This window comes from Thamnophis sirtalis, unplaced genomic scaffold (genome assembly GCF_051295495.1).
Source record: "Thamnophis sirtalis isolate CommonGarterSnake01/CBP01778 unplaced genomic scaffold, rThaSir2_p1.2 scaffold_2, whole genome shotgun sequence".
NCBI lineage: Eukaryota > Metazoa > Chordata > Lepidosauria > Squamata > Natricidae > Thamnophis > Thamnophis sirtalis.
Window position 1 is genome coordinate 45,515,915 of NW_028261382.1, and position 26,586 is coordinate 45,542,500.

The 26,586-nt window shown below is 45.4% G+C and overlaps 1 protein-coding gene and 1 long non-coding RNA gene across 2 annotated transcripts; both read left to right on the top strand.

Moving 5' to 3' along the window:
* The first annotated feature begins 15 nt into the window (after window positions 1–15).
* RELA (RELA proto-oncogene, NF-kB subunit) lies at window positions 16–26,357 on the top strand. Its single transcript, XM_087705282.1, has 11 exons — window positions 16–317; window positions 8,870–8,911; window positions 12,779–12,930; window positions 13,867–14,015; window positions 14,121–14,212; window positions 15,694–15,828; window positions 17,581–17,685; window positions 19,185–19,397; window positions 20,394–20,474; window positions 22,517–22,591; window positions 23,888–26,357. Exons 1-11 carry the CDS (start codon window positions 263–265, stop codon window positions 24,484–24,486), a joined length of 1,698 nt encoding a protein of 565 aa, XP_087561408.1. The 5' UTR covers window positions 16–262; the 3' UTR covers window positions 24,487–26,357.
* On the top strand, window positions 22,605–23,693 carry LOC148048731 (uncharacterized). Its single transcript, XR_015695508.1, has 2 exons — window positions 22,605–22,850; window positions 23,446–23,693. It is a non-coding gene; the product is annotated as an uncharacterized LOC148048731 (long non-coding RNA).
* Window positions 26,358–26,586: the final 229 nt, after the last annotated feature.

Sequence of the window (26,586 nt, forward strand, 5' to 3'; positions counted from 1 at the left end):
GCAGGCGCCGTGGTCACGTGGCCCAGGGTGTTTCCTTCGGGCTGGCTACATTGTCGCCGCGAAGCTTCCGTCGCCGCCTCGGCCGCGGCCTCCGCTCTCGCCCCTTTCCCGCCGCCCGAGAGGGAGAGAGAGAAGCGGGGGCGGGAAAAGACCCCTGGCCGGCTCCCCGGGGCTTTGTGGAGGCGTCGAGCGGGGGCTCCGGGCCTTGGGAGCCGCTGCTGCGTGGCTTGTGCCAGGCCTCTGGGCCCCTCCCTGGCCCGCCATGGGAGACCCCCTGCCCCAGATGGCCTCTGCGCTGCCTGCGACCACCATGGAAGGTGAGGGGGCCTTGGCTCCTCCCCTCCCCCGCTGTCCCCGCCCCCTTCCTCCCTTTGGGGCTCTGCCCCTCCCCCTTCTCCTTTGAGCCCCCCCTTTCTCCCCTTGATGGGGGGGCGTCTGCCCTCCCCCCTCAATGCCCCCCTCCCTTCCTTTGGGGTTCTGCACCTGTGGGAACCCCCCCATACGTCTCCTTTGAAACCCCCCTTTTCTCCCCTCCCTTGATTGGGGGGTTCAGACGCCCCCTCAAGAAAGGAGCTGCCCTCCTCTCTCTTTCCCCTTCCCATCCCTTCCTTTGGGGTTCTGCCCCTCCCGCCAGGCATCTGTGGAACACCCCCCCCCCACGTCTCTTTGAGGCCCCCCCTTTTCTCCGCTCCCTTGATTAAGGGGATGGGAACCACACAAACCCCCCATGCCCAGAAACGGGCTGCAGTGGAGGGGACCCTCTTCTACTTTTACACACACACCCCTTGATTGGGGGTATCAGATGCTACCCTCCCAAGAAAGGGGCACCTGTGGCGGCAGGGGAGGGGACCCCTTCTCCTTTTAGCACCCCTTTTCTCTCTTGATTGGGGGTATCAGATGCCCCCACCCCAAGAAAGGGGCTGCAGTGGAGGGGACCCCCTTCTCCTTTTAGCCCCCCTTTTCTCCCCTTTCTCGATTGCGGTTATCAGACGCCCCCAAGAAAGGGGCAACTGTGATGGCAGGGGAGGGGACCCTCCCCATCTCGTTTTAGCTCCCCCTTTTCTACCCTCCCTTTATGGGGGGGGGCATCAGATCACACATGCACACACATACACACCAAGAAAATTGTTGCCCCTTTTGCAGTCTGGGTTGATGAGGCCTTGTTAAGAGTTTCCACCACTCCAAAAGTTTAGTTGCTGGCCTCTGCTTTCATTTATTTAGGGATCTCCCCCCCCCCCCGAAAAAAAAACTGCAAATGGCCCCTTGTCACTTTCTCCCTGTTATCCTTTTTCTCCCCCCCCCCCATATCCCTCCTTTTTGCTTCCCTGGTGCTAAGCGAGGGAGTTTGGCAACCAAGTCATGCTCGATTTTACAGCCCTTTTGTTGGCCACAGTTGTACTGTTGTTGTTAAGCGAATCGTGCCGGTCCTTAAGTGAATCTGGCATTCCCCCCCTCCTGTTGTTGTCAAATCGGGCTGCGGGGGGCGATCTCAGGGGTGCTGCAGCTGTTATAAATACAGCTGCCCAAACTTTAATCAAGAACTGTGAGAAATGCTGCGCCGGTCGTAAGTGTGAGGACCGGTCTGGGTTTTTTCAGGGTGGTCATAACTTCAAAGGGTCGCTAAACAAGCAGGTGTAATTCGAGAACTACTTGAATTCTCTAAAAAAATATGCTCCCTCCATTTCAGTAGGAAATAAGTATAAGTATAATCTTTATTGTCATTGTACCTAAATACAACAAAATTGGTTATGTCCTCTCTTTTATTTTTATTGTTTTTATTTACAAGACTGGAAGAAAATGTGTTCTCGGTTTTTTTGTTTGGGAGAGAAGGGGAGGTTGGGATGTAAAGAAAGACCGGGCAGGGACCCCATGAGACCATCTGGAGGGGTCTCTTGGCTCACCCTGACCTTTTCAATTGCTTCTCCCTATCCCAACCTGGCTGGGTTTCTTTATGCTTTTGAAGCATCTTCCTTGACTGTGTAGGACATGCATTGCAAAACTGCAAATCCCAGAATTCCTAGAAAAAATGGGGGGGAAAACAGCTAGGAATTCTGGGAATTGTCCATTCCACACCCGGCTGTTTCCTAGAAGATGGTTTTCCAATGCTGGCTTGTCTTTACTGCCTCTTTGAAAAGCAGCACGTGAAAAAAGGAAAGTTAAATAACAATATTCTGAAAAATCAGGCTTAAGTGACTCACACGCACGCATACACACACACACAAAACAACACATGCCTCCTTGCTTAACACACTTTAGTGTCTGCCTTTGAAAATGCACCAGATGTGTGGCCTTTTTTCAGAAAATCACCTGGCAGTTTGCATTTTCAAAGATTCTGACTTTACGGGGGATTTGGCTATTTCCTTGTTTGAATCTCTTGGGTTTTCTCACTTTGGTGGTGGTGGAATTTAAATTGTATTTTTGGACTGTTTGAATTGGCTTTAGGCTGCTAGCCCTTTAGAAGTGGCAAATCTCTCTGAAACATCTGTCTGTGTATATGTGTGTGCGTATGTATGTTCCAGCATAACTCTGGAATGCCTCAAGCAATTTCAACCAAACTTGGTAGACAGATGACTTAACTCTCTGGAGAAAAATACTGTGGGGGTAAGACACCCCTAACACGCTTCGGGGGTGGTGGTGGTGGTATTCTGTTAAGATACAGCCTGTTGTGCCTTAAAACGGCTTCTACCGTACTGCTGTAAAATGGCTTCTATTGTACAGTGCTCAGGGTTGCCGTGGTAACTTCACAGCACTCCACAAGGCGTTTCCCTCTGCTAAGAGGGGAAATCCAACATTAGAAATTCATGGGAGGAGGGTTGGGATAAATAAATATCCGGGAAGTGCCGGGATATCAGTTGGTGAGTTAATGAAAGCATGTGGCTGAAACATGTTTTTGTATTCCTGATTTTGTTTAGGAATTTCATTATTCCGCGAGGTCCTGTGTTCTGATTTCATATTATTTTTCCATTTATATCTTATTGATAACAGGTTGTTCTCCACTTACGACCACAATCGAGCCCAATGTTTATGTTGTTCAGTGAGACATTTCTTAAGTGAGCTTTGACCCATTTCACAACTTTTCTTGCTCCAGTCGTTAAGTGAATCGCTGCAGGTTGAGAAGTTAGTTAACCCAGCTATTAAGTGAATCCGGGGATCGCATGACCCTGGGCACACTGCCACCATCCGCAACTATGAATCAGTTGCCAAACGTCTGAATTTTGATCACATGATGGGGGGGGGGGATGCTGGAAAAGTCGTAAGTGTGAAAAACGGTCATAAGTCACATTTTTTTCAGTGCTGTTGTAACTTTCAACGGTCACTCTATGAGCCATTGTAAGTTAAGGGCTTACCTGTATGTGCATTCATAGTATATATGTGTACATACTCTGTGTGTGTATTTATGTATCTTTAGAATGTTTTTAATCTTAATGCATTCGCTGGCTGGGGAATTCTGGGAGTTGAAGTCCAGACATCTTCAAGTTGCCAAGGTTGAGAAACACTGTTCTAATTGCTTTATATTGTTATTTTATGATAATAGCCCAGAACCATTTGATAGTGAGATGGGTGGCATATAAATTTTGATACACAAATCCAATATACAATAGTTTTATTCAGTGACACTTACAATAACACTGAAAAACCTGACTTTTCCACACTTATGGCTGCATCCCCACAGTCACATGATCAAAATTAGGACTCTTGGCAATTGACTCACATTTACAACGGCCACAGCGTCCCGGGGTCCTGTGGTCCCCTTTTGCGACCTTCGGACAAATGGGGAAGCCGGATTCACTTAACTATGGTGTTGCTCACTTAACGACTGCAGTGATTCCTTTAACAGCTGTGCCGAGAAACGTCGTAAAATGAGGCAAAAACTCCACTGTCTCACTTAGCAACAGAAATTTCGGCCTCGGTTGTGGTTGTAAATCGAGGATTACCGGTAAATAATGTATAAGTAAATAATGTATAAATAGAGGTGTGTGTGTGTGTTGTGTTGTATTGTGTTCTGAGTCCTTTGGAGCTTGCCTGGATAAAAAATATAGAAAATATATCTTTTTAAAAAAATAAGAGGAAGAAACCAAAAGAGAATTTTCTGATTTATTTATATTTTTTGGGGTGGCGATGATTATGACTTGAACAGGAAGCAGACCTGTAACGCACCTGTGCCCTTTTCTGCCACAGATAGACTGTTGCTGGCCTTGGAGGTTCTATTCCTCCTGTGATGGATGAAGGTTGTGACTTTATACTTTGTGTTAACCGATCTCAGTGATTTTTGACTTTGGCTAAAGAAGTTGGAATGTATTTGTTTAGTTCATTAGGAAGTCAATTCATCCTGAATTCTCAATGATTCTGGATACCTTAGTTAAGATATAATTTGATAAAAATCATAATTAAAATGTAATGAAAGTAATAATATAAATAATATAAAATTACAGTAGTAAACTTGCCCTGTTTTTCTACAAATTTCTATCAGCCAGCATTCAGGATTACTTAATTCATTCTGTAACGTTGACTCTACAATTGCCAGCTCAAATCTATGTTTAATTATCATGCTAGCCATAATAATAAACTTTTATTTCAACTCTCAACAATTCCGAGCTAAAATTCAATAATATCAAGGAGTTTAAATGGTATGGGGTGCATTCCTCAGACGGGAAGAGATTAAAAGGGATTTTAATTCTAGATTAAAACATGTTTTTTGTCCAAGCCCAGATAAAGGTTAAACTGGCGACCGTAATAAAAAGATATTCATCTATCCAGCTTTTCCATCAATAATAGGGTGAGGCAGGAAATAAAACAAATTGGTAACTAAGTAATATCAAAGTCACAGGTATGCAATAAATCTTTGCCTTAAAAAAGTCCAGCAAGAATAGAACAGAATAGAATAGGGAATGGGATAGAATAGAATAGGAGAAATAGAATAGAATAGAGAATAGAATTAGGAGAAATAGAATGGAATGAAATAGAATAATAACAGAACAGAATAGAATAGAATAGAATAGAATAGAATAACAGAGTTGGAAGGGACCTTGGAGGTCTTCTAGTCCAACCCCCTGCTTAGGCAGGAAACCCTACACAACTTCAGACAAACAGAGAAAGCCACATTTTCAGAAAAACACCAGAGAGATGAAACGGAAATATTTTTACACAGGGACCGTACCGTGCTAACTCTATACGGTCACTAAACAAACCCCCTTTTTAATTGACTTTGAATTCTGCTCCTTCATATCCAGCAAAGTCTTTCAAGGGAGGATTTATGGTCACAGACCTCATCTGGCTTGGAGAGCTGCCAGGCCGATCTCTGCAAAACCTGGCCAGGAGTCTTGGAGAGTCACGAACCAATTAAGCGAACTAATGGTCTCCTGCAAGCTCCACTCCCCTTTCGCTCCTCTTTTATTTCCTCTGGGAGGGGCCATTCACTGACCACCTGGGGCCTTTCTCCCAAGTCGACCCGTTTTTTCGCTGTTCCCTTCGTCTGGCAACTCTGCGCATGCGCACACTGGGAACAGGCTCCAGCTGTTCTTCTGCCTCCCTGATGTCCGACTCCGAAGGCCGCTGATAGCTGTCAGACAGCCCTGGTCCCCTCTCTGCCTCCGACACCGAGCCCTCATCAGAGCCTTCCCCAGACTCCAGGACTGGCCCAGGTTCCTCCCCAACCCTCCTCACTGTTTGAATCTGCTGCCAGATTCTAAAAGTATAAGAGGTGTGTCTGTGTCTGTGTGTGATTTGCAGTATGTTGTGTTTGTGGCCTGCAGGTTATTTATTTATTTATTTATTTATTTATTTATTTTGGTGAAGCAGACTGTGTTAGAAAGTCTTAGAAATGTGTAAAAAAGCCCCTTCAGGTTTGCACCAATCGTTGATTGGACCCAGTTTCTAGTCCTCAAGGCTTTGGCCTAAAGTCACGCTATTCTCCCAATCACCGCCACCAAATTTGTACTAGCATTTTACAACCACAGAGCTTGGCTGCTCCAAGAGGCTAATTTGTTTGTTGTGACGGGGTGTGAATCTGCTACCTGTGATTGCGAAATCTAAGGAATGTGGAATATATATATAGCCCAGCCAGGAGTGCCATTCAGCTCCGCAAAGTTCATTGGCTGGAACCAGTTTTCTAGTCCTCAGCGGCTTCACAGCCCAGTGGAGACAATGTCTCCTGAAACTTCAAAACTCAAAGGAGTTACGGGGAATGGGCGTTGCCATTTAAAGTAGGAAGAAACATAAATTAGGATTAAAACTAGCAGTACGTGCTGCCATTTAACTAGGGTTAACATTTAAACTAGGATTAAAATTTAAACTAGGATTAACGCTAGCCGTGCATGCTGCCATTATAAACTAGGATTACATTTTAAGGTAAAATTTAGATTTAAACAAGGATTAAAATTTAAACTAGGCTTAAAGGTGGCAGTGGATGCTACCATTATAAACTAGGATTAAAATTTAGGATTATATTAGGTGCATGCTGCCATTATAAACTAGGATTACATTTAAACGGATCCAAATTTAAACTAGGATTAAAACTAGCAAGGCCTGCTGCCATTATAAACTAGGATTAAAAATTAGGATTATATTAGGTGCATGCTGCCATTATAAACTAGGATTACATTTAAACAGATTCAAATTTAAACTAGGATTAAAACTAAAACTGGTGCCATTATAAACCAGGATTTAAAATTTAAAGTAGAATTAATATTTTAAACTAGGTTTAAAATTGTAAACTGGGATTTTTAAAAAGTGTCCATGCGGCAATTTAAACTTGGGTTAGGCCATGGGGAGCCAGAAAGGATCGTGGAGTTGGGAGAAAAAGCCCATTTGTTGTTCAAAATTAAGATGTCAACAATCCCCTAGTTTGTTTTGGAAGTTGGTGACTTCAGACCAGGTTGGGGTTTCAGTTTCCAGGATTCCCAATACCTAGAGGACAAGGTCTCCATAAGTCATAACCCCTTGGGTCACTCTTTCCCCATGGCTAAAAAGAAGTAGAAAAAAACAGAAGTCTGCTTTGAAAATGATAAAAAAGGAAGAATACTGCAACAGAGATCCCATGTATTTGACCTGCATTTAACACCGCTTGATTAAAAAGCGAAAAGGCCACCGATTCTCTTCCCTGATTTGCTTGCAAAGAGACCTGGAATTCCTCCGTGTTTCCTTTGCCAAAGAATGAAACTCAAAAAGAGTGGCATAGCGGAGCTGAAATTGGCTTTAATTCTGGAATCTGCATTTTGACAGAACCAAACATTTTGACAGCATCCTATTCTCATTATTTAACAAACTCACATGTTTGGATACCGCATTGGGGTGCAAAATCTAAGCAGAATATCTCCCCCACCCCCATTGCAGCTCCACACCTCCTCATTCTTCTGAACCAGTACTTTTCAATCCCAAAGCTTTTAAGATGTCTGGACTTCAAGTCCCAGAATTCTCTAGCCTGCATGTTTTAAGATGGGTGGACTTCAACTCCCAGAATTCTCCAGCCTGCATGTTTTAAAATGGGTGGATTTCAACTCCCAGGATTCTGGGAATCCTCCAGAATTCTGGGAATCGAAGTCCACTCATCTTAAAGTTTGAGAAACCCTGATCTAAGAGAAAACCGCAGGTGATCTAGACTTCGAAATGTCTTCAGAAGTGACTAAATAAAAAGCAAACCTCAAAAGTATAATTGGAGCAGCAAAGCCTCAATTGGAGGAAGAAAAAAAAAACCCATTTTTAAAGACTTAAGAAGTCTGTGAACTGTTTGGACGTGAAGTTTTCATGGTCAACTTCCTCTTTTCGGGCACAGCACAGACGTTTCTGCTTCTCTTTTCAAAATTTCCTTCTTCGGCGTCTTGGATTCGACGCTGTGTGATCTGAACAGGTGGATCCTTGACGTAAGACCACCAATGAACCCAAAATGCCCGTCACTAAGCAAGGCAGAGTGCCTTGTTTGGCGACCTTTTTGCCACAGCTGTTAAGTCAATCACTGCGGTTGCTACACAGGCCATGCGGTCTTTATTTCACTGACTTCACATATATATATATATGAGAATGAAAACATCTGTGTATGTCTGTCTGTGTGTGTTCCAGCATAACTCTGGAACGACTTGAGTAATTTCAACCAAACTTGGTACACAGATGACTTACTCTCTGGAAACAAATATTGGGGTGGGGTAAGACACCCCTAAAACTCCTCGGGATGTTTGTTCTGTTAAGATGCAGCCTGTTGTGCCTTAAAATGGCTTCTACTGTACAGCGCAGTGGAGTTGCCATGGTAATGACTCCACAGTACTCCACAAGGGGGCTCCCTCTGGTAAGAGGGGAAAATCCAACATTAGAAATTATGTTTGGTCTGGACATTTCCCCCCTATCAATAAATACCTGGGCAACGGCGGTTTATCGGCTTATAAATAAATATATATATATATATTTCAAACAGTTTGTTTGGTTGTAAGTTGAGCCCTACTATGGAGGGCCAGAGTGAATGGATTTTATGCCCAAAAGGCAAAACAAAAAACCTGATTTTTTTTTCTGCAAACATTCCGACAAAACACCCCAATTGTTGCTATCTGTGAAAATAAATAAATAGAACGAACATTTTTCTTGGTAAAAGTAGTTCCTGCCTTCCATATTTAAGCCAGCTATTTATAACCATGAGGACTAGCATTCTGATACATTTTTTTTTTAATTTGTTGGCACAGGGCCTGTTTCACCTCAAACTTTTTGAAATCCAGCCGAGAGATTCCCCTCTCTGGAATCATGGAAAGCTTTCATACTTAACACAAACTGTAGTGACTCGGGACTCGCAAACCCAATAATGCCGGCTTAAATTCAATGATGGTTTAAACAAAGTGTGGCAAAACCAAACATGGAAAAAACACTATTTTCCCCCTTTTTCTTTCAGATATTCTTCCTTTGCTTTTCCCACCGAGCTGGAGCCTTCATGGTAAGTTCTCTTAAAAAACATCTTTCTCCAAATAATGCCTATTAGAATAGGAGTAGAGCTGGAAGGGACCTTGGAGGTCTTCTAGTCCAGCCCCCTGCTCAAGCAAGAAATCTTAGACCATTTCAGATAGGTGACTGTCCAGTCTCTTCTTAAAAACCTCCAGTGATGGAGCGCCCACGATTTCTGGTGGCAAGCAGTTTCACTGGTTAATTATCCTCACTGTGAGGAAATTTCTCCTTCGTTCCACGTTGCTTCTCTCCTTGATTAGTTTCCCTCCGTTGCTTCTTGTCCTGCCTTCAGGTGCTTTGGAAAATAAGTTGACCCCCCTCTTCTTTGGGGCAGCCCCTCAAATACTGGAATACTGCTATCATGTCCCCCCCTAGTCCTTTTTTTCAGACAAGCCAAACCCAATTCCTGTTCTTCATGGGTTTTAGTCTCCAGGCCTTTAATCATATTAATTATTTTTATTATCTATATATCAATTATATATAATTCAGCCACCAATTCAACCATTTTTCAGGCATGGTTTAATCCATCCTCTTTCCCAAAGGTGTTTTTTTTTTCAGGAGGTGACTGGCGTTTCTTGTTTTTTCTTTTCAAGGCGTTTTGCTTCTCATCCAAGAAGCTTCATCAGCTCTGACCAGACAGCTGGTCATTTGCATCCTTTTTAGAGGGTCGTTGAGGCCACTCGGAGGTTTATTTGTGTCTTCTTTAAAGACCTTTCGCTTCTCCTCCAAGAAGCTTCTTCTGCTCTGACTGGATGGTGGGGAAAGGGAAGGATTGATCCTCCTTGCAGACAGCTGGTCATTTGCATCCTTTTTAAAGGGTCGTTGAGGCCACTTGGAGGTTTCTCTGTGTCTTCTTTAAAGACCTTTCGCTTCTCCTCCAAGGAGCTTCTTCTGCTCTGACTGGATGGTGGGGAAGGGAAGGATTGATCCTCCTTGCAGACAGCTGGTCATTTGCATCCTTTTTAGAGGGTCGTTGAGGCCACTCGGAGGTTTATTTGTGTCTTCTTTAAAGACCGTTCGCTTCTCCTCCAAGAAGCTTCTTCTGCTCTGACTGGATGGTGGGGAAAGGGAAGGACTGATCCTCCTTGCAGACAGCTGGTCATTTGCATCCTTTTAGAGGGTCATTGAGGCCACTTGGAGGTTTATTTGTGTTTTCTTTAAAGACCTTTCGCTTCTCCTCCAAGAAGCTTCTTCTGCTCTGGATGGATGGTGGGGAAGGGAAGGATTGATCCTCCTTGCAGACAGCTGGTCATTTGCATCCTTTTTAAAGGGTCGTTGAGGCCACTTGGAGGTTTCTCTGTGTCTTCTTTAAAGACCTTTCGCTTCTCCTCCAAGAAGCTTCTTCAGTTCTAACTGGATGGTGGGGAAGGGAAGGATTGATCCTCCTTGCAGACAGCTGGTCATTTGCATCCTTTTAGAGGGTCATTGAGGCCACTTGGAGGTTTATTTGTGTTTTCTTTAAAGACCTTTCGCTTCTCCTCCAAGAAGCTTCTTCTGCTCTGACTGGATGGTGGGGAAGGGAAGGATTGATCCTCCTTGCAGACAGCTGGTCATTTGCATCCTTTTAGAGGGTCGTTGAGGCCACTCGGAGATTTATCTCTGTCCTCAGGATCACCTGAGTGGGGCAAATGGTTCCTGTAGTCTGAATTTTTTCCCTCTGGGAATCCGTTCCTACTCCCACACCGTTCCAAAGGTGTCCATCCCAAATTGTGTAGCTAAAAGTCTATAGAAATTCTCAGCCATCCAGGTCATGGTTGTCCCAAGGGTGCTTTTCTTGTCCCCCCCCCCTTTTGAATACGTTTCTCTTCTCATCCAAGAAGCTTTTTCAGCTCTGACTGGATGGTGGAGAAGGGAAGGAGCTGAAGAAGCTTCAGAGCTGAAGAAGCTTCTTGGATGAGAAGAGAAACGTATTCAAAAGGGGGAAAAAACCAAGAAAGTCCAGTGGCCTCTTGAAAAAAGGACCTTTGGGACCTTGGATGATGGAGAATGTCCACAGACCTTTAGCTATATAATTTGGGATGGACACCCTTTGAATGGGGTGGAAGTAGGAATGGATTTCCAGAGGGGAAAAAAATTGCAAGAACCTACAGGAACCATTTGCACCACTCAGGTGACTCTGAGGACAGAGATAAACCTCCCAGTGGCCTCAATGACCCTCTAAAAGGATGCAAATGACCAGCTGTCTGCAAGGAGGATCAATCCTTCCCTTCCCCACCATCCAGTCAGAGCAGAAGAAGCTTCTTGGATGAGAAGCGAAAGGTCTTTAAAGACGACACAAATAAACCTCCAAGTGGCCTCAACGACCCTCTAAAAAGGATGCAAATGACCAGCTGTCTGCAAGGAGTATCAATCCTTCCCTTCCTCACCATCCAGTCAGAGCTGAAGAAGCTTCTTGGATGAGAAGCGAAACATCTTCACAAGAAAAAACGAAGTCCAATTGCCTCCTGAAAAAAAGCCCCCTTGGGACAACCAGGACCTTGGATGACTGAGAATCTCTACATATCCAATATTTGGAATCTAAAGCTCCAGAGACAAAGGTCTCCCATCCAATGTGGGGGAAATCTCCCTGCCAGGAAATGTGTTTTTTTCCCCCGCCTCTCTCATTCATGGCTGTAGATCCAGCAGGTTTTGGGGATTTCCCTTTGTCAAGATTGCTTTTGAGTGGTTTTCTTTCTTTTTTTAAAAATCTCCGCCGGCTGATTCAATACTTCCTTTTTTCCCCCTCCTCCTTTGGCTTCCAAACAATGAAAACAAAACAGAGAGCTTCACAGCACGGGGCAGCCTGAACCTTGAGCTGGTGATTTAATGACAAGTTATTCAAGAAAGAGAGGCGAAAATTCCCATATTGCTCAAAGTTAGGATTTAGGAAATCCCCAGTTTGTTTGTTTTTCCAAGCAGAGGCCTGGCCTGTTAAGAAAGTTGTGTCGTGTATTATCCGGAGGTGGACACTCGGGCGAAGCCTCTTGACAAAAACTGCATGGCTTTTTTTTTTAAATCTCTGGGGGGAAGTTCGTTCCTTTATTTTTCTCTCTCTCTCTCGTTTAGTTTCGGTTTTTAGTTGAGTTTATTGTCATTGCACATCGTGCAAGGAAATTAAATCCCCCTCCCTCTCCAAGTTGGATCTACCTCCTGCTGTACATGGGGGAAATCGAATACAATGGGCTTCAAATCGATCAATCTGATGGGGGGTATATAATGCCATGCTCAAAATGCAATGCAAATAGACTTTGACTTCATGGCCACAATCAGAACAGGGCATTTCTGTTGCTGGAGTAAGACGGTTGAGAGGGTCCTTACTGGATTTTACAACCTTTTTTGCCCATGGTTGCTAAGCGAATCACTGTATAGTTATTAAGTGATTCAGGCAGTGTGTTGGCCTGGGAAAGGGGTTGTCTTCTACAGTATTAATACTTCATTTGCTCTTTCCTTCCTTCCTTTCCTCCTTCCCTCCTTCCTCTCTCTCCTTCCTTCCCTCCCTCCCTTCCTTTCTTTCCCTCCTTCCTTCCTTTCTCTCCTTTCCTTCCTTCCTTCCTTCCCTTCCTTCCCTCCCTCCCTTTCTTCCTTCTCATTCTTTCCTTCCTTCCTTGTTTCTTTTCCCTGCTTCTCTTTCTCTTTTCCTATCTTCTTTCTTTCTCTTTTCCTTGCTTCTTTCTCTTTCCTTCCTTCCTCCTCTCTCCCTTTCCCCCTACTTTCTCAATTCTTTCTCCTTCCCTTTCCATTTATCTCTTTTCTTTCCTTCTCCCTCCCTCCCTTCCTCGTATCTCTGTTTCTTTCCCTCCTTCCCGTCCCTCCTGGGCTCCCTTTCCTTCTCCCTTCTCCTTTCCCTATCCTTCTTCCCTTCCTCCTTCCCGCCCTCAAGAACCCGCCCCCAGCAGCAACCCCATGGTGGAAATAATCGAGCAGCCCAAACAACGGGGGATGCGCTTCCGTTACCAGTGCGAGGGCCGCCTGGCCGGCTCCATCCCGGGGGAACGCAGCACCGACACCACCAAGACCCACCCCACCATCAAGGTCAGCCTTCCCGGCTCCTCCCGCTCCCCTGCCCAGAAAGACTCCATTTCCCAGAAGCCTTTGCACCAGGTTGCTTTCAAAATCCAGGTCCCTTTTCATCCCATCCGGGCCAAAGGAAAACCTGGTGTGATGTCACAGCACGTCCAGCCATGAAGAAAGGGATGAGGGACACTTCCTGGGCAGCCTCCCTGGGTGGAAAACTTACATCTGGACACGCTCGCGCTGACGGGCAGCCATTTTGTGAATGCGCCCCCATGAAATCAAACCTTTCTTTCCCCAGAGAGGTGGTGTGTCCCGCCAGCGGAGCTAGTGGCAGATTCAGACAGTGAGGAGGGTTGGGGAGGAACCTGGGCCAGTCCTGGAGTCTGGGGAAGGCTCGGAGGAGGGCTCTGTGTCAGAGGCAAAGAGGGGGCTGACAGTTATACGCTGAGTCGGAGATCAGTGGGGCAGAAGAACAGCTGGAGCCTGTTCCCAGTGTGCGCATGCGCAGAGCTGCCAAACGAAGGGAACAGCTAAGGCACAAGGACCGACTTGGGAGTAAAGGCACAGGTGGACGATGAATGGCCCCTCCCAGAGGAAATAAAAGAGGAGCGAAAGGGGAGGGGAGTTTGCAGGAGACCATTAGTTCAATTCATTACAGTGAAGGTCTGTTCTTGACTACTTGCCAAGTAATTGCTGCTACAGCGTGGCGTTTAAAAGATATCAGCCTGGCAGCTCTCCCAGCTAAGGTCTGCAGTTGTGAAATCTCATGAAAGACTGTTAGCCGGAACTATGCTGAAGAGGAATTCCCTCTAATCTAAATAAAAGAGGTTTTATCAGGATGAGGAGTTGGCTTCACGCTCTTGGGAAGCCTAGGTCGTAACAGGAGGAGATGCAACCCTGAGACACATTTGGCTGGCCCGTGTCCAACTCTTTCCCTCTTTTGCCCCCCTCAAGATTCACAACTACCAGGGTCCGGGGAAGGTCCGCATCTCCCTGGTGACCAAAGAAGCCCCCCATCGGCCTCACCCCCACGACCTGGTGGGCAAGGACTGCAAAGAAGGCTACTACGAAGCCGAATTATCTCCAGAACGCTCCATTCACAGGTGAGTCCAGGAGATGGAATTGGGAGGTAGAAATCGGAAAGACATCACCTCTTGGCCTCCTTTTTCCTTCCGGAGTGGGACATTCACGCCTGCCTTTGTCCCCAGCTTCCAGAACCTGGGAATCCAGTGCGTGCGGAAACGGGATCTGGAAAAGGCCGTGGCCAAGCGGATCGAAACCGGGAACAACCCGTACAACGGTAAGGAAGGCATGTGTGTGTGTTTGTGTGTGTGTAATTGCTGTAAAAATGTGGGAAACTGCTTTGCAGCAATCTTGGCTCAGGGTAATTTTTTTTTTCTTGAAATAAAGTGTCCCCCCCCCTTTACATCATAGTTCATTTTACATCATATTTTCATTTTTCATTTCAGTCTTATTTTCTTTCCATATTTTCCAGCTTAACTTTAATTTCTTAATGTATAAACAAGATCCTTATTTGCCTCTCCAAGTTAATCAGATTTAATATATTATTTCCATCTCTTATTCTGTTTTACTCTCTATCACATATCTCCTCAAATTTAATTTTATATAGTAAACATTTCACTTAGTGAATTATCCACCGTTAATAGTATTAATCTAATTTCCCTCCCATCATATTGGCTATATACCGTTGGCTATATTTACTGAATTTCATTCTATTCCACTAGTAAATCCTTTTCCTTCTTTCCTTCTTTCAACCATTTTCTCTTAGTCTGCTGCTGTGTTGCAATGTTTTCAAGTAATTATAGCAATGTTTTTCAGCAAGTAATTTCTTTCATAAATCACAAATAAAATGTGAAGTTAGAATTATGAACTAGAATTTCACTACAATTAGATGTCTTCTTTTTTTAAACGTTACATAGTTTTCATTTTGCTTGAAAACATTGGACATTGTTTCATATCAATAGTTTTCTGAGTTTTCTATATCAAGGTGCAATTATTATAAACTCAGCTTCTTTGTACGCTACTTTTCACAATTTGGATTATGAAAAAGATGTCACGCTTCTACTTGCTCCTTCCAAATGTTTCGACCATGTAAATCCTAATCGTGCTTTAGTATCGTCATATTTTTGTTCATATAATAGCTTCATTTCTTGAGCAGTTTCGCCTGTGTAAGGGGGGCGAATAGCCCACTTCTCACCATAATCTTGGTACTGCACCCCCTCCCCTTGTGATTGTAAGCCGCCCTGAGTCCCCTCAGGGAGAAGGGCGGCCTATAAATCTCAATAAAATGTATAAAAAAAATGTATAAATGTATAATGACGAACATACAATACAATAGAATAGAATAACAGAGTTGGAAGGGACCTTGGGAGGTCTTCTAGTCCAACCCCTGCCTAGGCAGGAAACCCTATACCATTTCAGACAAATGGTTAGAGCATTCACAACTTCTGGAGGAAACTTCTGTTCCAATGATTAATTGTTCTAACTGTCTAAGGAAATTTCCCCTTGGTTCTAAGTTGCTTCTCTCCTTGATTAGTTTCCACCCGTTGCTTCTTGTCCTACCCTCAGGTGCCTTGGAGAATAGTTTGACTCCCTACTCAGCATCTTGCTGCTTCTCATTTTGTCCCCTTGCTATTTTTTTTTTCCAGCTATCTGTGCAACATGAGCTTCCTGCGATTTTTCATATGCGCAATGATTTCTACGTATCTTATCCTCCTCCGGTTCTTGACGTTTTCATTCCTTTTTCTCTTCCTCCCGCAGTACCGATGGAGGCGCTCAAAGGAGATTACGACCTGAATGCAGTTCGACTCTGTTTCCAGGTCTGGATCCGGGATACGAACACGGGGCACTTGATTCAGCTGCCCCTGGTGTTCTCCCAACCGATCTACGACAATCGTGAGTGATGGCCAGAAGCCTTGGTTTAGAGTAGGGGTGTCAAACTCGAGACCCGCGGGCTGGATCCATGTTTCGGGCATGTTTACCGTTTCCCCCCCGAAAATAAGATCCTGACTTATATTTTTTGACCGCCAAAATAAGCGTTTGGCCTTATTGTTGGGGAGGACGTATTATTTTGGGGCGCTTGGAGCAAGACAGAACTCCTCTTGCCGTCTTACTTGATTTCCACCTCTTCTCTCTCTAACCCTAACCAGAGGAAATGCTGGGGACCAGCTTCACGTGCGTTAAAATGTTTTTGGGGAGGGCTTGTTTTAGCGCATGGGCTCAAAAAGTCCAATTGGGGTTATTATCGGGACCGGCTTGTGGTGCCTCTGTCAGCAGAAATGGAGCTTGGCAGGGCTAGCAAAGGACTAGCCAGGACTAGGAAAAGGAATTAAAAGCAAAACAAAAGGAGAAATGTTTTCCCTTTTTCGCATTTGAGCATGCAGGAAGAGACAGGAAAGGAGCAAGGGAAAGAGGGAAGACAAAGGAAAAGGTGGGAAGAGAGCAAGGAAGGAAAAAGAAGGAAAGAGGGGAAGGAAGAAGAAAGGGGAAGGAAGAGGGAAGGAAAACAGGAGAGAAGGGAAGGAAGGAAAAAGAGAAAGAAGGAAAAGTCAAAAAGAAAGGGAAACAGAGGGAGGGATCGGAAAGAATGATAGGAGACAGAGGAAGGAAGGAAAAAGAAAGAGAAAGAAGTAAAAAAAGAAAGGGAAATGGAGGGAGGGACAGAGGACAGAAAGATAGACAAAGGAAGGAAGGAGATAGAGAAAGAAGTAAAGGAAGAGAAATGGAGGAAGAGATAGAGGAAAGAAAGATAGACAAATGAAGGAAGGAGAAAGAAGTAAAGAATGGGAAATGGAGGAAGGGACAGAGAAATGAAAGATAGACAAAGGAAGGAAGGAGAAAGAAGTAAAAAAGGAAGGGAAATGGAGGGAGGGACAGAGGAAAGAAAGATAGATGAAGATAGACGAAGGAAGGAAGGAGAAAGAGAAAGAAGTAAAGGGAAATGGAGGAAGAGACAGAGGAAAGAAAGATAGATGAAGGAAGGAAGGAGGAAGACGTAAAAAAGTAAGGGAAATGGAGGGAGGGACAGAGGAAAGAAAGATAGACAAAGGGAAGGAGAAAGAGAAAGAAGTAAAGAAAGGGAAATGGAGGAAGAGACAGGAAAGAAAGATAGACGAAGGAGAGAGAAAGAAGTAAAAAAGGAAGGAAATGGAGGGAGGGATAGAGGAAAGAAAGATAGATGAAGGAAGGAAGGAAGGAGAAAGAGAAAGAAGTAAAAAAGGAAGAGAAATGATAGGAAGCGACAGAGGAAAGAAAGATAGGAGACAGAAACTGGAAGGAAGGAAGATTATAAGGAGAGGGAGAGAGGGAGGGTCTCAGGGAAGTGCTGCCTTAGCACTTGGCCACCACAGGTGCCCCTGACATGCCCACCCTGGCCACATCCCCAGACCCATCACGCCCCCCCCCCAGACCCCGCTGAGGTCAAACTCAACCCTGACGCAGCCCTCAATGAAATCAAGTTTGACACCCCTGGTTTAGAGGAATGGATTGAGTTACAGATCCAATAGCGGCTCGTAAGTGTGAGGACTAGGCGTAACTCCCATATTTCAGTGCCATTGTGTCTTTTCGAACCACCGCCGAATAAACGGTCGTAAGTCAAGAATGACCTGTCCTGAGATTTGTTTTGTTTCTCCTTCCACCGTTCTGTAGGTGCGCCCAATACAGCCGAGCTGAAAATTTGCCGCGTCAACCGCAATTCGGGGACCTGCCTGGGGGGAGATGAAATCTTCCTCCTCTGTGACAAAGTGCAGAAAGGTAGGGCCTTCCCCCCCCCCAAACACCCCTGGGAATTTTTTAAAAGTCTCCCCGATCCTAAAGGGCTTTTTTTCCAAAAGCAACTGGACTTTTGTTTCTTCTTGAAGAGGTTTCACTTCTCATCCAAGAAGCTGCTTCAGTTCTGACTGAAGGGTGAAGGACGATGTCAGCGCTCCAAATATCATCCAGAATTAAATCAGAGTCCAAGGCAATAGCTTTCATCAAAGTTCCAATTTAATAAGAGAGACATGTTGGTACAAACTCTGGAAGCCCGGATCTGAAAGCTTCCTGGGGTTTCCCCCCCAGTTGAAAGTTCAAAACCTTTCCCCCCACACCTACAAGTCCATCACATGGTCCAATATTCCTCTGCCACACTGGCATTTCCATCCATCTAGTTCCGGTCAGGTGCGGAGGCAAAAGATGACCTTAGGTTTCTGGAAAAGAATGTTTTATTATGACGACAACATTCTGCTCCTTACTATTCCCCACTAATGAAACAGCATAGAAAAAATAATAGGCCAAAGACTGCAGGCCTGACAGACGGAAGGATTGATACTCCTTGCAGACAGCTGGCCCTTTGCGTCCTTTTAGAGAGTCGTTGAGGCCACTTGGAGGTTTATCTGTGCCCTGAGTAGTGCAAATGAGCGTGGAATCTTCTTGGAACTGCTGTGTGAAAGGACCGTGTTTGTAAACCCACTAAAACGGCTTTCAGCATTTCTAAGGAGTTTCCACGCTCGTTTGCACTCTTCTGGTGACTCCGAGGGCACAAATAAGCCTCCAAGTGGCCTCAACGATTCTCAGAGGGAGTACCAACAAGCAGATGACTGCAAGGAACCTAAATCTTTCCATCCTCCACCGTTCAGTCAGATCTGAAGACGTTTCTTGGACGAGAAGCAAAACATCTTCAAGTAAAAACAAAGAAAGCCCAGTTGCCTTTGGAAAAAGGACTTCTGGGATTTCCAGAATGTTAGTTTTATCTACTAGCTGGTGAAATCGGGCTTGATAAGTTGACACTTAAAGCTTGAAAATTAATGTAGAATGTGTAACTCCTTAGCATCAGAGCGTGTTCGTATAAGACAATAGGCAGTTTGAACAGAGTTCTTTTCAGGTGGGGAGGGGAAGTAGAATGTCTAATTCCTTAGCATCAGAACATGTTCGTATAAGGCAACTGGCAGTTGAAACAGAGTTCTTTTCAGGTGGGGAAGGGGAGTAGAATGTCTAATTCCTTAGCATCAGAACATGTTCGTATAAGGCAACTGGCAGTTGGAACAGAGTTCTTTTCAGATGGGGAGGGGAAGTAGAATGTTTAATTCCTTAGCATCAGAGCATGTTCGTATAAGGCAACTGGCAGTTGGAACAGAGTTCTTTTCAGGTGGGGAAGGGAAGTAGAATGTCTAACTCTTAGCATCAGTGTGTTAATATAATACTGTATAACGAATACTAATGATCTGATGGTCCTTCCTTTGATGGCTTCTCCAACATCTCTGCTTCTGTTCCAGAGGACATCGAAGTCCGCTTTTTCAAGGATTCCTGGGAAGCAAAAGGGTCCTTCTCGCAGGCCGATGTACACCGCCAGGTGGCCATTGTCTTCAAGACGCCACCCTACGCGGATCAGACAATCCGTGAACCCGTGACGGTTCAGATGCAGCTGCACCGTCCCTCCGACAAAGAAGTCAGTGGCTCCATGGAATTCCGTTACCTCCCAGATGAAGGTATCCATTTAATGTTAAAATGTTAAAATTGCGGTCGGGGAAATCGGAGAAATCTCAATTTTTAGTCTGGGTGGGTGGTTGGGAAACATTATACCAATATTACAGGAGAAGTGCGTAAATTGGGCTCACTCTATTCAGGGCTTTATTTTGGCATATTTTTGGCATATTGACGAGCACGTATGGGTGCAGCTGCTGATCCTTTGAGCAGGATAATAATGGGAAATCTTTTCTGCCCATAAAAAATAAATTGGGCCTAGTAATTATGACACCAGGTGGGAAACCAGAGGCTGTGAATTCTAGTTCCATCTTAGGCATGAAAGTCAGCTCTGTCCCTTTGGGCCAATCACCAGGAGACTGTGAGTTCTAGTCCCATTTTAGCCATGAGAGCTGAGGGAAGTCACTTTTGGCCAATCACCAGGAAACTGTGAGTTCTAGTCCCCTCTTAGGCATGAAAACTGGCTGGATGACTTTGGGCCAATCATCAGGAAACGGTGAGTTCTAGTCCTGCCTTAGGTCTGAAAGCCAGCTGAGTGATTTAGGGCCAATCACCAGGAGATAGTGAGTTCTAGTTCCATCTTTGACATGAAAGTTGTGGATATGTCACTTTGGGCCAGGCACCAGGAGACGGTGAGTTCTAGTCCTGCCTTACCCATGAAAGCCAGATTGTTGGCTTGGGGCCAGTCACCAGGAGATGGTGAGTTCTAGTCCTGCCTTAAGTCTGAAAAGCCAGCTGAGTGATTTAGGGCCAATCACCAGGAGATAGTGAGTTCTAGCCCCATCTTTGGCATGGAAGCCAGCTGGGTGACCTTGGGCCAGCTAGTCTGAGTCCAACCCACCTCACAGGATTGTTATTGCAGGGAGAAAAGGAGGCAGAAGGAATATTGGATCCTTTTTAAGTCAGTTATAAAAATAATAAAAGACATGATTTTTTTAAAAAAATTGCCTATCTTACCTATCTCCATTGACTTTCCCCCCTCTCCTTCCTCTCTTTGCCAGGTGATTTCCATCGAATCGAGGAGAAGCGCAAACGAACCCTGGGCACTTTTAAAACCTTCGTACAGAAAACACCTTTTGCAGGTAAAAAAGGTGGCAAACTTTAAAGAAACAATGGGAGGGAGAGAGAGAGAGAAAGGGGGCTAACCCCATTTGAAAGAGCTAAACTGGGAAGTGGGGAAGAGCCCCCTTTCATTTAGTTGGAGCTGGGCAAAGTGAGCAGGGCATCCCTCAGGGGCTTTGGACTACAATGCCCATCAACTCAGGCCTAGTCTAGTATGTCGGGCAAATAAAGTCACATTAAAATGGATGGGATGCAGTGGCTAAGACGCTGAGCTTGCCGATCAGAAAGGTTGGCGGTTCGAATCTCTAGCGCCGCGTAATGGAGTGAGCTCCCGTTCCTTGTCCCAGCTTCTGCCAGGCTAGCAGTTCGAAAGCAGGTAAAAAATGCAAGTAGAAAAATAGGGACCACCTTTGGTGGGAAGGGAACAGCGTTCCGTGCACCTTCGGCGTTGAGTCATGCCAGCCACAGGCCCCCGGAGACGTCTTTGGACAGCGCTGGCTCTTCAGCTTTGAAACGGACATGAGCAGCACCCCCTAGAGTCAGGAGCAACTAGCACATATGTGCAAGGGGAACCTTTACCTAAAATTGTGGGACTTTGAGGAAACAGGTTTGTTTCAGGAGTAATGTGGTCAAAAGGCATTTGGTTAAAATAAAGATTTTTGAACAGGGGTGTCCAAAACCTTGGCGACTGACTATAAGGCTTGTGGACTTCAACTCCCAGAATTCCCCAACCTGCTGAGTGATTTAGGGCCAATCATCAGGGGGGGGGGCATGCTGGTGCTGGCTAGGGAATTCTGGGAATTAGCAATAGCAATAGCAGTTAGACTTATATACCGCTTCATAGGGCTTTCAGCCCTCTCTAAGCAGTTTATAGAGTCAGCATATCGCCCCCACAGTCTGGGTCCTCATTTCACCCACCTCGGAAGGATGGAAGGCTGAGTCAACCTTGAGCCAGTGAGATTAGAACTGCTGAACTGCAGATAACAGTCAGCGGAAGTGGCCTGCAGTACTGCACCCTAACCACTGCGCCACCTCGGCTCTTGAAGTCCATGAATCTATACGGTGGCCAAAGCTGGACACCCGATTTAGAAACGGAGCTAAAAGGAAACAGAAAAATGGAAGCCTTGAAGAATTCCAGATGTTTGTACTTTCAGCCCAAAGAAAAACCAGAAGTCTAGAGGACCTCCAAGGTCCCTTCCAACTCTATTGTTAATGTTATGTAATAATGGAATGAAATGGAATAGAATAGAATAATAACAGAGTTGGAAGGGATCTTGGAGGTCTTCTTCATCACTTCAGACTAAATGGCTATCCAACCTCTTCTTAAAGACTTCCAGTGTTGGGGCATTCACAACCTCTGGAGGCAAATTCTGTTCCACTGATTAATTGTTCTAACTGTCAGGAAATTTCTCCTCAGTTCTAAGTTGCTTCTCTCCTTGATTAGTTTCCACCCATTGCTTCTTGTTCTACCCTCAGGTGCTTTGGAGAATAGCTTGACTCCCTCTTCTTTGGGGCAGCCCCTGAGATATCGGAAGACTGCTATCATGTCTCCCCTGGTCCTTCTTTTCATTAAACTAGACCTACCCAGTTCCTGCAACCGTTCTTCACATGTTTTAATCTCCAGTTCCCTAATCATGTTTGTTGCTCTTCTCTGCACTCTTTCGAGAGTCTCAACATCTTTTTTATGTTGTTTTATGTTTATGTTGTTACGTTATTTCTATTCAAAAAAATAGTGGTTTAAAAAAAGTGCTCCATTTTTCTTCAAAACAACCATGCTCTTTGAAATAACAGTCTTTTTAAAAAGTGGGCATTTCTGAAGCTGACATTCAGGGTTACCTTGTCAGCACTCCTCCATTAGATAATTAGGAAAGGAAAACCACGAGACTCCATTGATAGAAATCAAGTGTACTTTTACTAATTATAAATGATCAGAAGCGTAGCAAAGCGAAGACTGATTATTTAGGCGTGAAAGCAAATGATATATAGAATAACCCATTCCCCACCCCTTGGCATCCCAGTTACAGTCCAATCATAATTCTATGTTGTTTACTTTCCTCAACAGTAGGGACCACGGAAGCACAATCTCCACGCCGCATGGCCGTACCAAAACACGGAGCACCCCGGCCTACCACCAGCGGTAAGTCCTTCCTCATTCCCAAATATTTTTGGACACTGCCAAGAGTGGAGAGACGGCTGTAAGGATTGGGAAGTTTTTGTACACCTGCATTTGGGGTTGAAGTAATGCAAGTAATGCAACAGGGATGGCGATGGCTCAGGGGCTAAGATGCTGAGCAGGTTGATCAGAAAGGTCAGCAGTTCGAATCCCCAGCACCGCGTAACGGAGTGAGCCCCTGTGATTTGTCCCAGCTTCTGCCAACCTAGCAATTCGAAAGCAGGTAAAAAATGCAAGGAGAAAAATAGGGACCATCTTTGGTGGAAAGGGAACAGCGTTCCGTGCACCTTTGGCATTGAGTCATGCCAGCCACATGACCACGGAGACGTCTTCAGACAGCGCTGGCTGTTCGGCTTTGAAAGAGAGATGAGCACCGCCCCCTAGAGTTGGGAACGACTAGCACAGATGTGCGAGGGGAACCTTTACCTTTAATGCAACTGTACAGGAGAATATTCATAGCTCAAGGGTTGAAACTGTGGGTCCCTTGGTGCTCTCTGAGCTTGGTGGTTTTCATGACCCATCTAGGTTACAGCATCATTTATTTTTATTTATTTAGGAAATTTATATGAGTGCAGGAAAGGGCAAACCCCACTCCCTTTTAGCAGTGAGAACAATTAACCAGTGGAACAGCTTTGCCTCCAGAAGATGTAAATGCTCCATCTCTGGAGGTTTTTAAGAAGAAATTGGTCAGCCATTTGTCTAAAAAGCTAGTGTCTCTTGTGTGAGCAGGGGGTTGGACTAGAAGTCCTTCCAATTTGGTTCTTCTGTATTCTCTATCTCTCTTTTATTTCTCTCTTTCTCTCCCCACTTTGTTCCAGTTCTCTTTTCCTGTTGGGTGAGGAAAGGCATAAACGGGCCTCGTTTCCTAGATTGGTTCTTTTCTCTGCTTTAGGCACACTGAGCAAGATTCAGCCATCGCCCATGTAGGATCTTGGTAAAGATTTAAAGAGCTGATCAGCTGCTATGATGATGTAATGCTGGGAATGAGTCAGCAAGGTTTTTGGGCTGATACCACTTTAAGAGTCTGTAATAAAAAGAGGCCCTGCTGGGGTGTCTTTCTCCCGTCTTCTGTGCTGTAATTGCTGTTTGTTTGAGGTCCGACTAAAGTATGTGTATGTATATATTCCTTGAAGGTAAAACCACTAGTTTTACCCACAAAACTAACTAGTCTTAAATTTTAGGGAAAACCTCTTTGCCTTCTCATTCCCTTTGGCCATGTCCCGGTTTCTTTATTAAGCCATGTTTTGATTTTCCCTCCAGCCGTGCCAGGGTTTTTGGGAGCATCCAGCCACTCGCCCATGCGCCCAATTCAGAAGCCACAAGTCATGGCTCAGCCTTCTGCCGGCTTCTTCGTTGGGTCCAGCCACCCCAACCCGCTGCCTCCCATGGCCACTGCGGCTGCCTCCAACTTCAGCACTGTGAACATGGAGGATCTGTCGTGCCTGGGCGTCTCCTCACAGGCCCCAACTTCCTCCATGGACACCGAAAACAGCATCGCCGATGCCTTCCTGCAACTCCACTTTGAAGGCGGGGATCCCTTGGTGGGCCTTTTGGAAGACACCACCTACAACAGCCTGGATAGCATCAACACCACCGAGTTCCGGCAGCTGCTCAACGAAGGCCCGGGCCCCGCGCCGCTGCCAGGGGACACCCAGGGGACTCTGATGACCTACCCGGAATCCATCACTCGCTTGGTCAGCCAGCGGAGGGCGGGAGGGGAGTCCGGCGGCAATGGGGACGGTGGGGGGACCGCCCATTCGACCAACAACAGCTTCCTCAACGGCCTTTTGGGGAACTTTACCGAGGACAGCTTTTCGTCCATGGGTGACCTGGATTTGAACTCGCTTCTCAACTCGTAAAAGGATTCCGGGCGGTCCATTGGTCCGAGACTCGCGGCTCGCTCTTCAGGCCTATGCGTGCTTCCAGCTATATTTGGGGAACGTGGTGGGGTGGGCCAGACTTCAAAACAGGGGTGAGGGGTGGGCTTGGCCTCTGCAAATTGGAGGGGACGTTTCGTGCCCCCCCCCAAGAAAAATCCACATGCCGCCTCTTCAGGGAGCTGACAGTACGAACATAAGAAGGGAGTGTGACATTCCTTTGTGTTTTTTCCCCTTCCAATTTAGCAGAGGCTTTGCTATCAAAATGCATTTCTCCATTTTTTTTTAAAGCCGCAAATTTCCCAGAGTTCCATTTTTCAATACTGTTAAGTTTGGAAACTTAAACCTTTTCCCTACTCAGGTGGCCCAAGTTGCCCCTCTTAAAAAAAAAAGAATTGCAGGATTTCCTTGCCTTTAATAAGGTGGCCATCAGCTACAGGTAATCTCGATTTACGACAGCTCACTTAGTGACCAAAGTTACAACAGCACTAAAAAAAAAGTGACAGGATCAGTTTTTTTCCCCACCTTTTCGATAGTTGTGACAGGGTCACATGACCAAAATTCAGACGCTTGCCAACCGACTCATCTTTACGACGGGCCAGAGTCACACGATCCCCTTTTGCAACCTTCCGACCAGTGACGTCAAGAGACAGATTGATTTAACAACTGTGTTACTATCTTAAAACAACTTGCAGGGATTCCACTCAAAACTCTGACCAGAAAGGCCGTAAAACTGAACGTCCGTTTCACTTAACAACAGAAGTTTGGGGCTCAATTGTGGTCATAACTCAAGGATTACCCATATCGGACTGAAGAAATGCCCGTTGACGTTTCTGGCAAGGCCCAAACTTTTTACCCAAGTGCCTTTTGTATAAACTTGTGCCTTATTAAATGCAGTGACAGCTTTTCTGACTTGCCAGGTTTAAAATGCTGGAATCTTCTCCCCCCCCCCCCCCAAAAAAAAACCAACGGGATATCTAATGTTTTTAAAGAAATGTACAAGATCCTTCCACCAGAAAATGGCTCTCTTTTGGGCTCTACAACGTGTGTTTGTGTGCCACAAAACTAGACCGGACACAGAAGTGAGTCACGTCTTTGTTTCTTTCCCGCTGGCTGACCCGTTCAGTAAGAAAAATTAAAGGGACTTCATTCATGTAAATAATGCACTGGATTTGATTAAGGGGAGGAATCCCGCTGCTCTGGAGTGGCTCTTTCATCCCTCTGCTGGGGCTCCCTGTCGGTCGGCTCTGCAATTGATAGGGCTTTCGGTTAGGACAGGTAGAGGAAAAAGGATGCCGGCGCTAGGAGAGTCTCTGGTGGGGGGAACCGGACTTCCGGTCGGCTTCAGAATTGAATGAGGGGGGGGGTCTAGTTAGGACCTTTGTGGCTCTTCTGAGTGTTTTAAGGTTTAACACAAGGCCCGAAGCCACGGGAAAATAGAATCCGAATGCAACTGACATCTCAAAGGGATCAGCAGCTTTTTCCTACCTGCCTTCACCTTCCTGGCTTGAGCAAAAACCCATTTAGGAAGAGTTGGAAAAGTTAGTCACAGTTTAGGCCCGATGGAGACTTAACAACAATCCCTTAGTTGTGTGATCCCACATCATCAGTCCCCGGAGGGTTCGAAGAAGGGAGCTGTTGTCGCAAACCCTGCTGCCTTGCTTCTTTTTGTACTATGCAACATGTTTTTATTACGGAAAAAAAAAGGGAGTGGATGTTTAAGAGACAGTTAACCTGCTGTTGTTACTTTTTCAATGCATTTCTTTGCTTTCCTGTAAATTGACCTTAAATGTACTTATTGTGTCTTCTCCTCACTGTAGCAGGTTCTTCTAATAAACCAAAGCCTCAGCATTGGCTATGTGGTAAGGTGTGTGTTTCAGCCAAGTGGGTTCGCCAAAGTTTCACAGGTAGTTCACGACTTGACAACTGTTTCGTGACCGACAAGAACACGGGGGGAAGGGGAGGCTTTTGACTGTTTTTCACACTTACGACCTTTACATCGTCCCCATGGTCAGGTGATCAAAAGTTAGACACCGGCAACTGGCCTGTTTGCATGATGGCTACAGTGTGCAGGCGCCTTTT

What these genes read in the sequence shown, in the direction of transcription:
- RELA (XM_087705282.1), top strand. Translation starts at nt 263, where the DNA reads ATGGGAGACCCCCTGCCCCAGATGGCCTCTGCGCTGCCTGCGACCACC. An exon ending in AGACCCACCCCACCATCAAG is followed by an intron (nt 12,931 to 13,866) that starts GTCAGCCTTCCC and finishes GCCCCCCTCAAG; the next exon opens with ATTCACAACTACCAGGGTCC. An exon ending in CTGTGACAAAGTGCAGAAAG is followed by an intron (nt 17,686 to 19,184) that starts GTAGGGCCTTCC and finishes CTTCTGTTCCAG; the next exon opens with AGGACATCGAAGTCCGCTTT.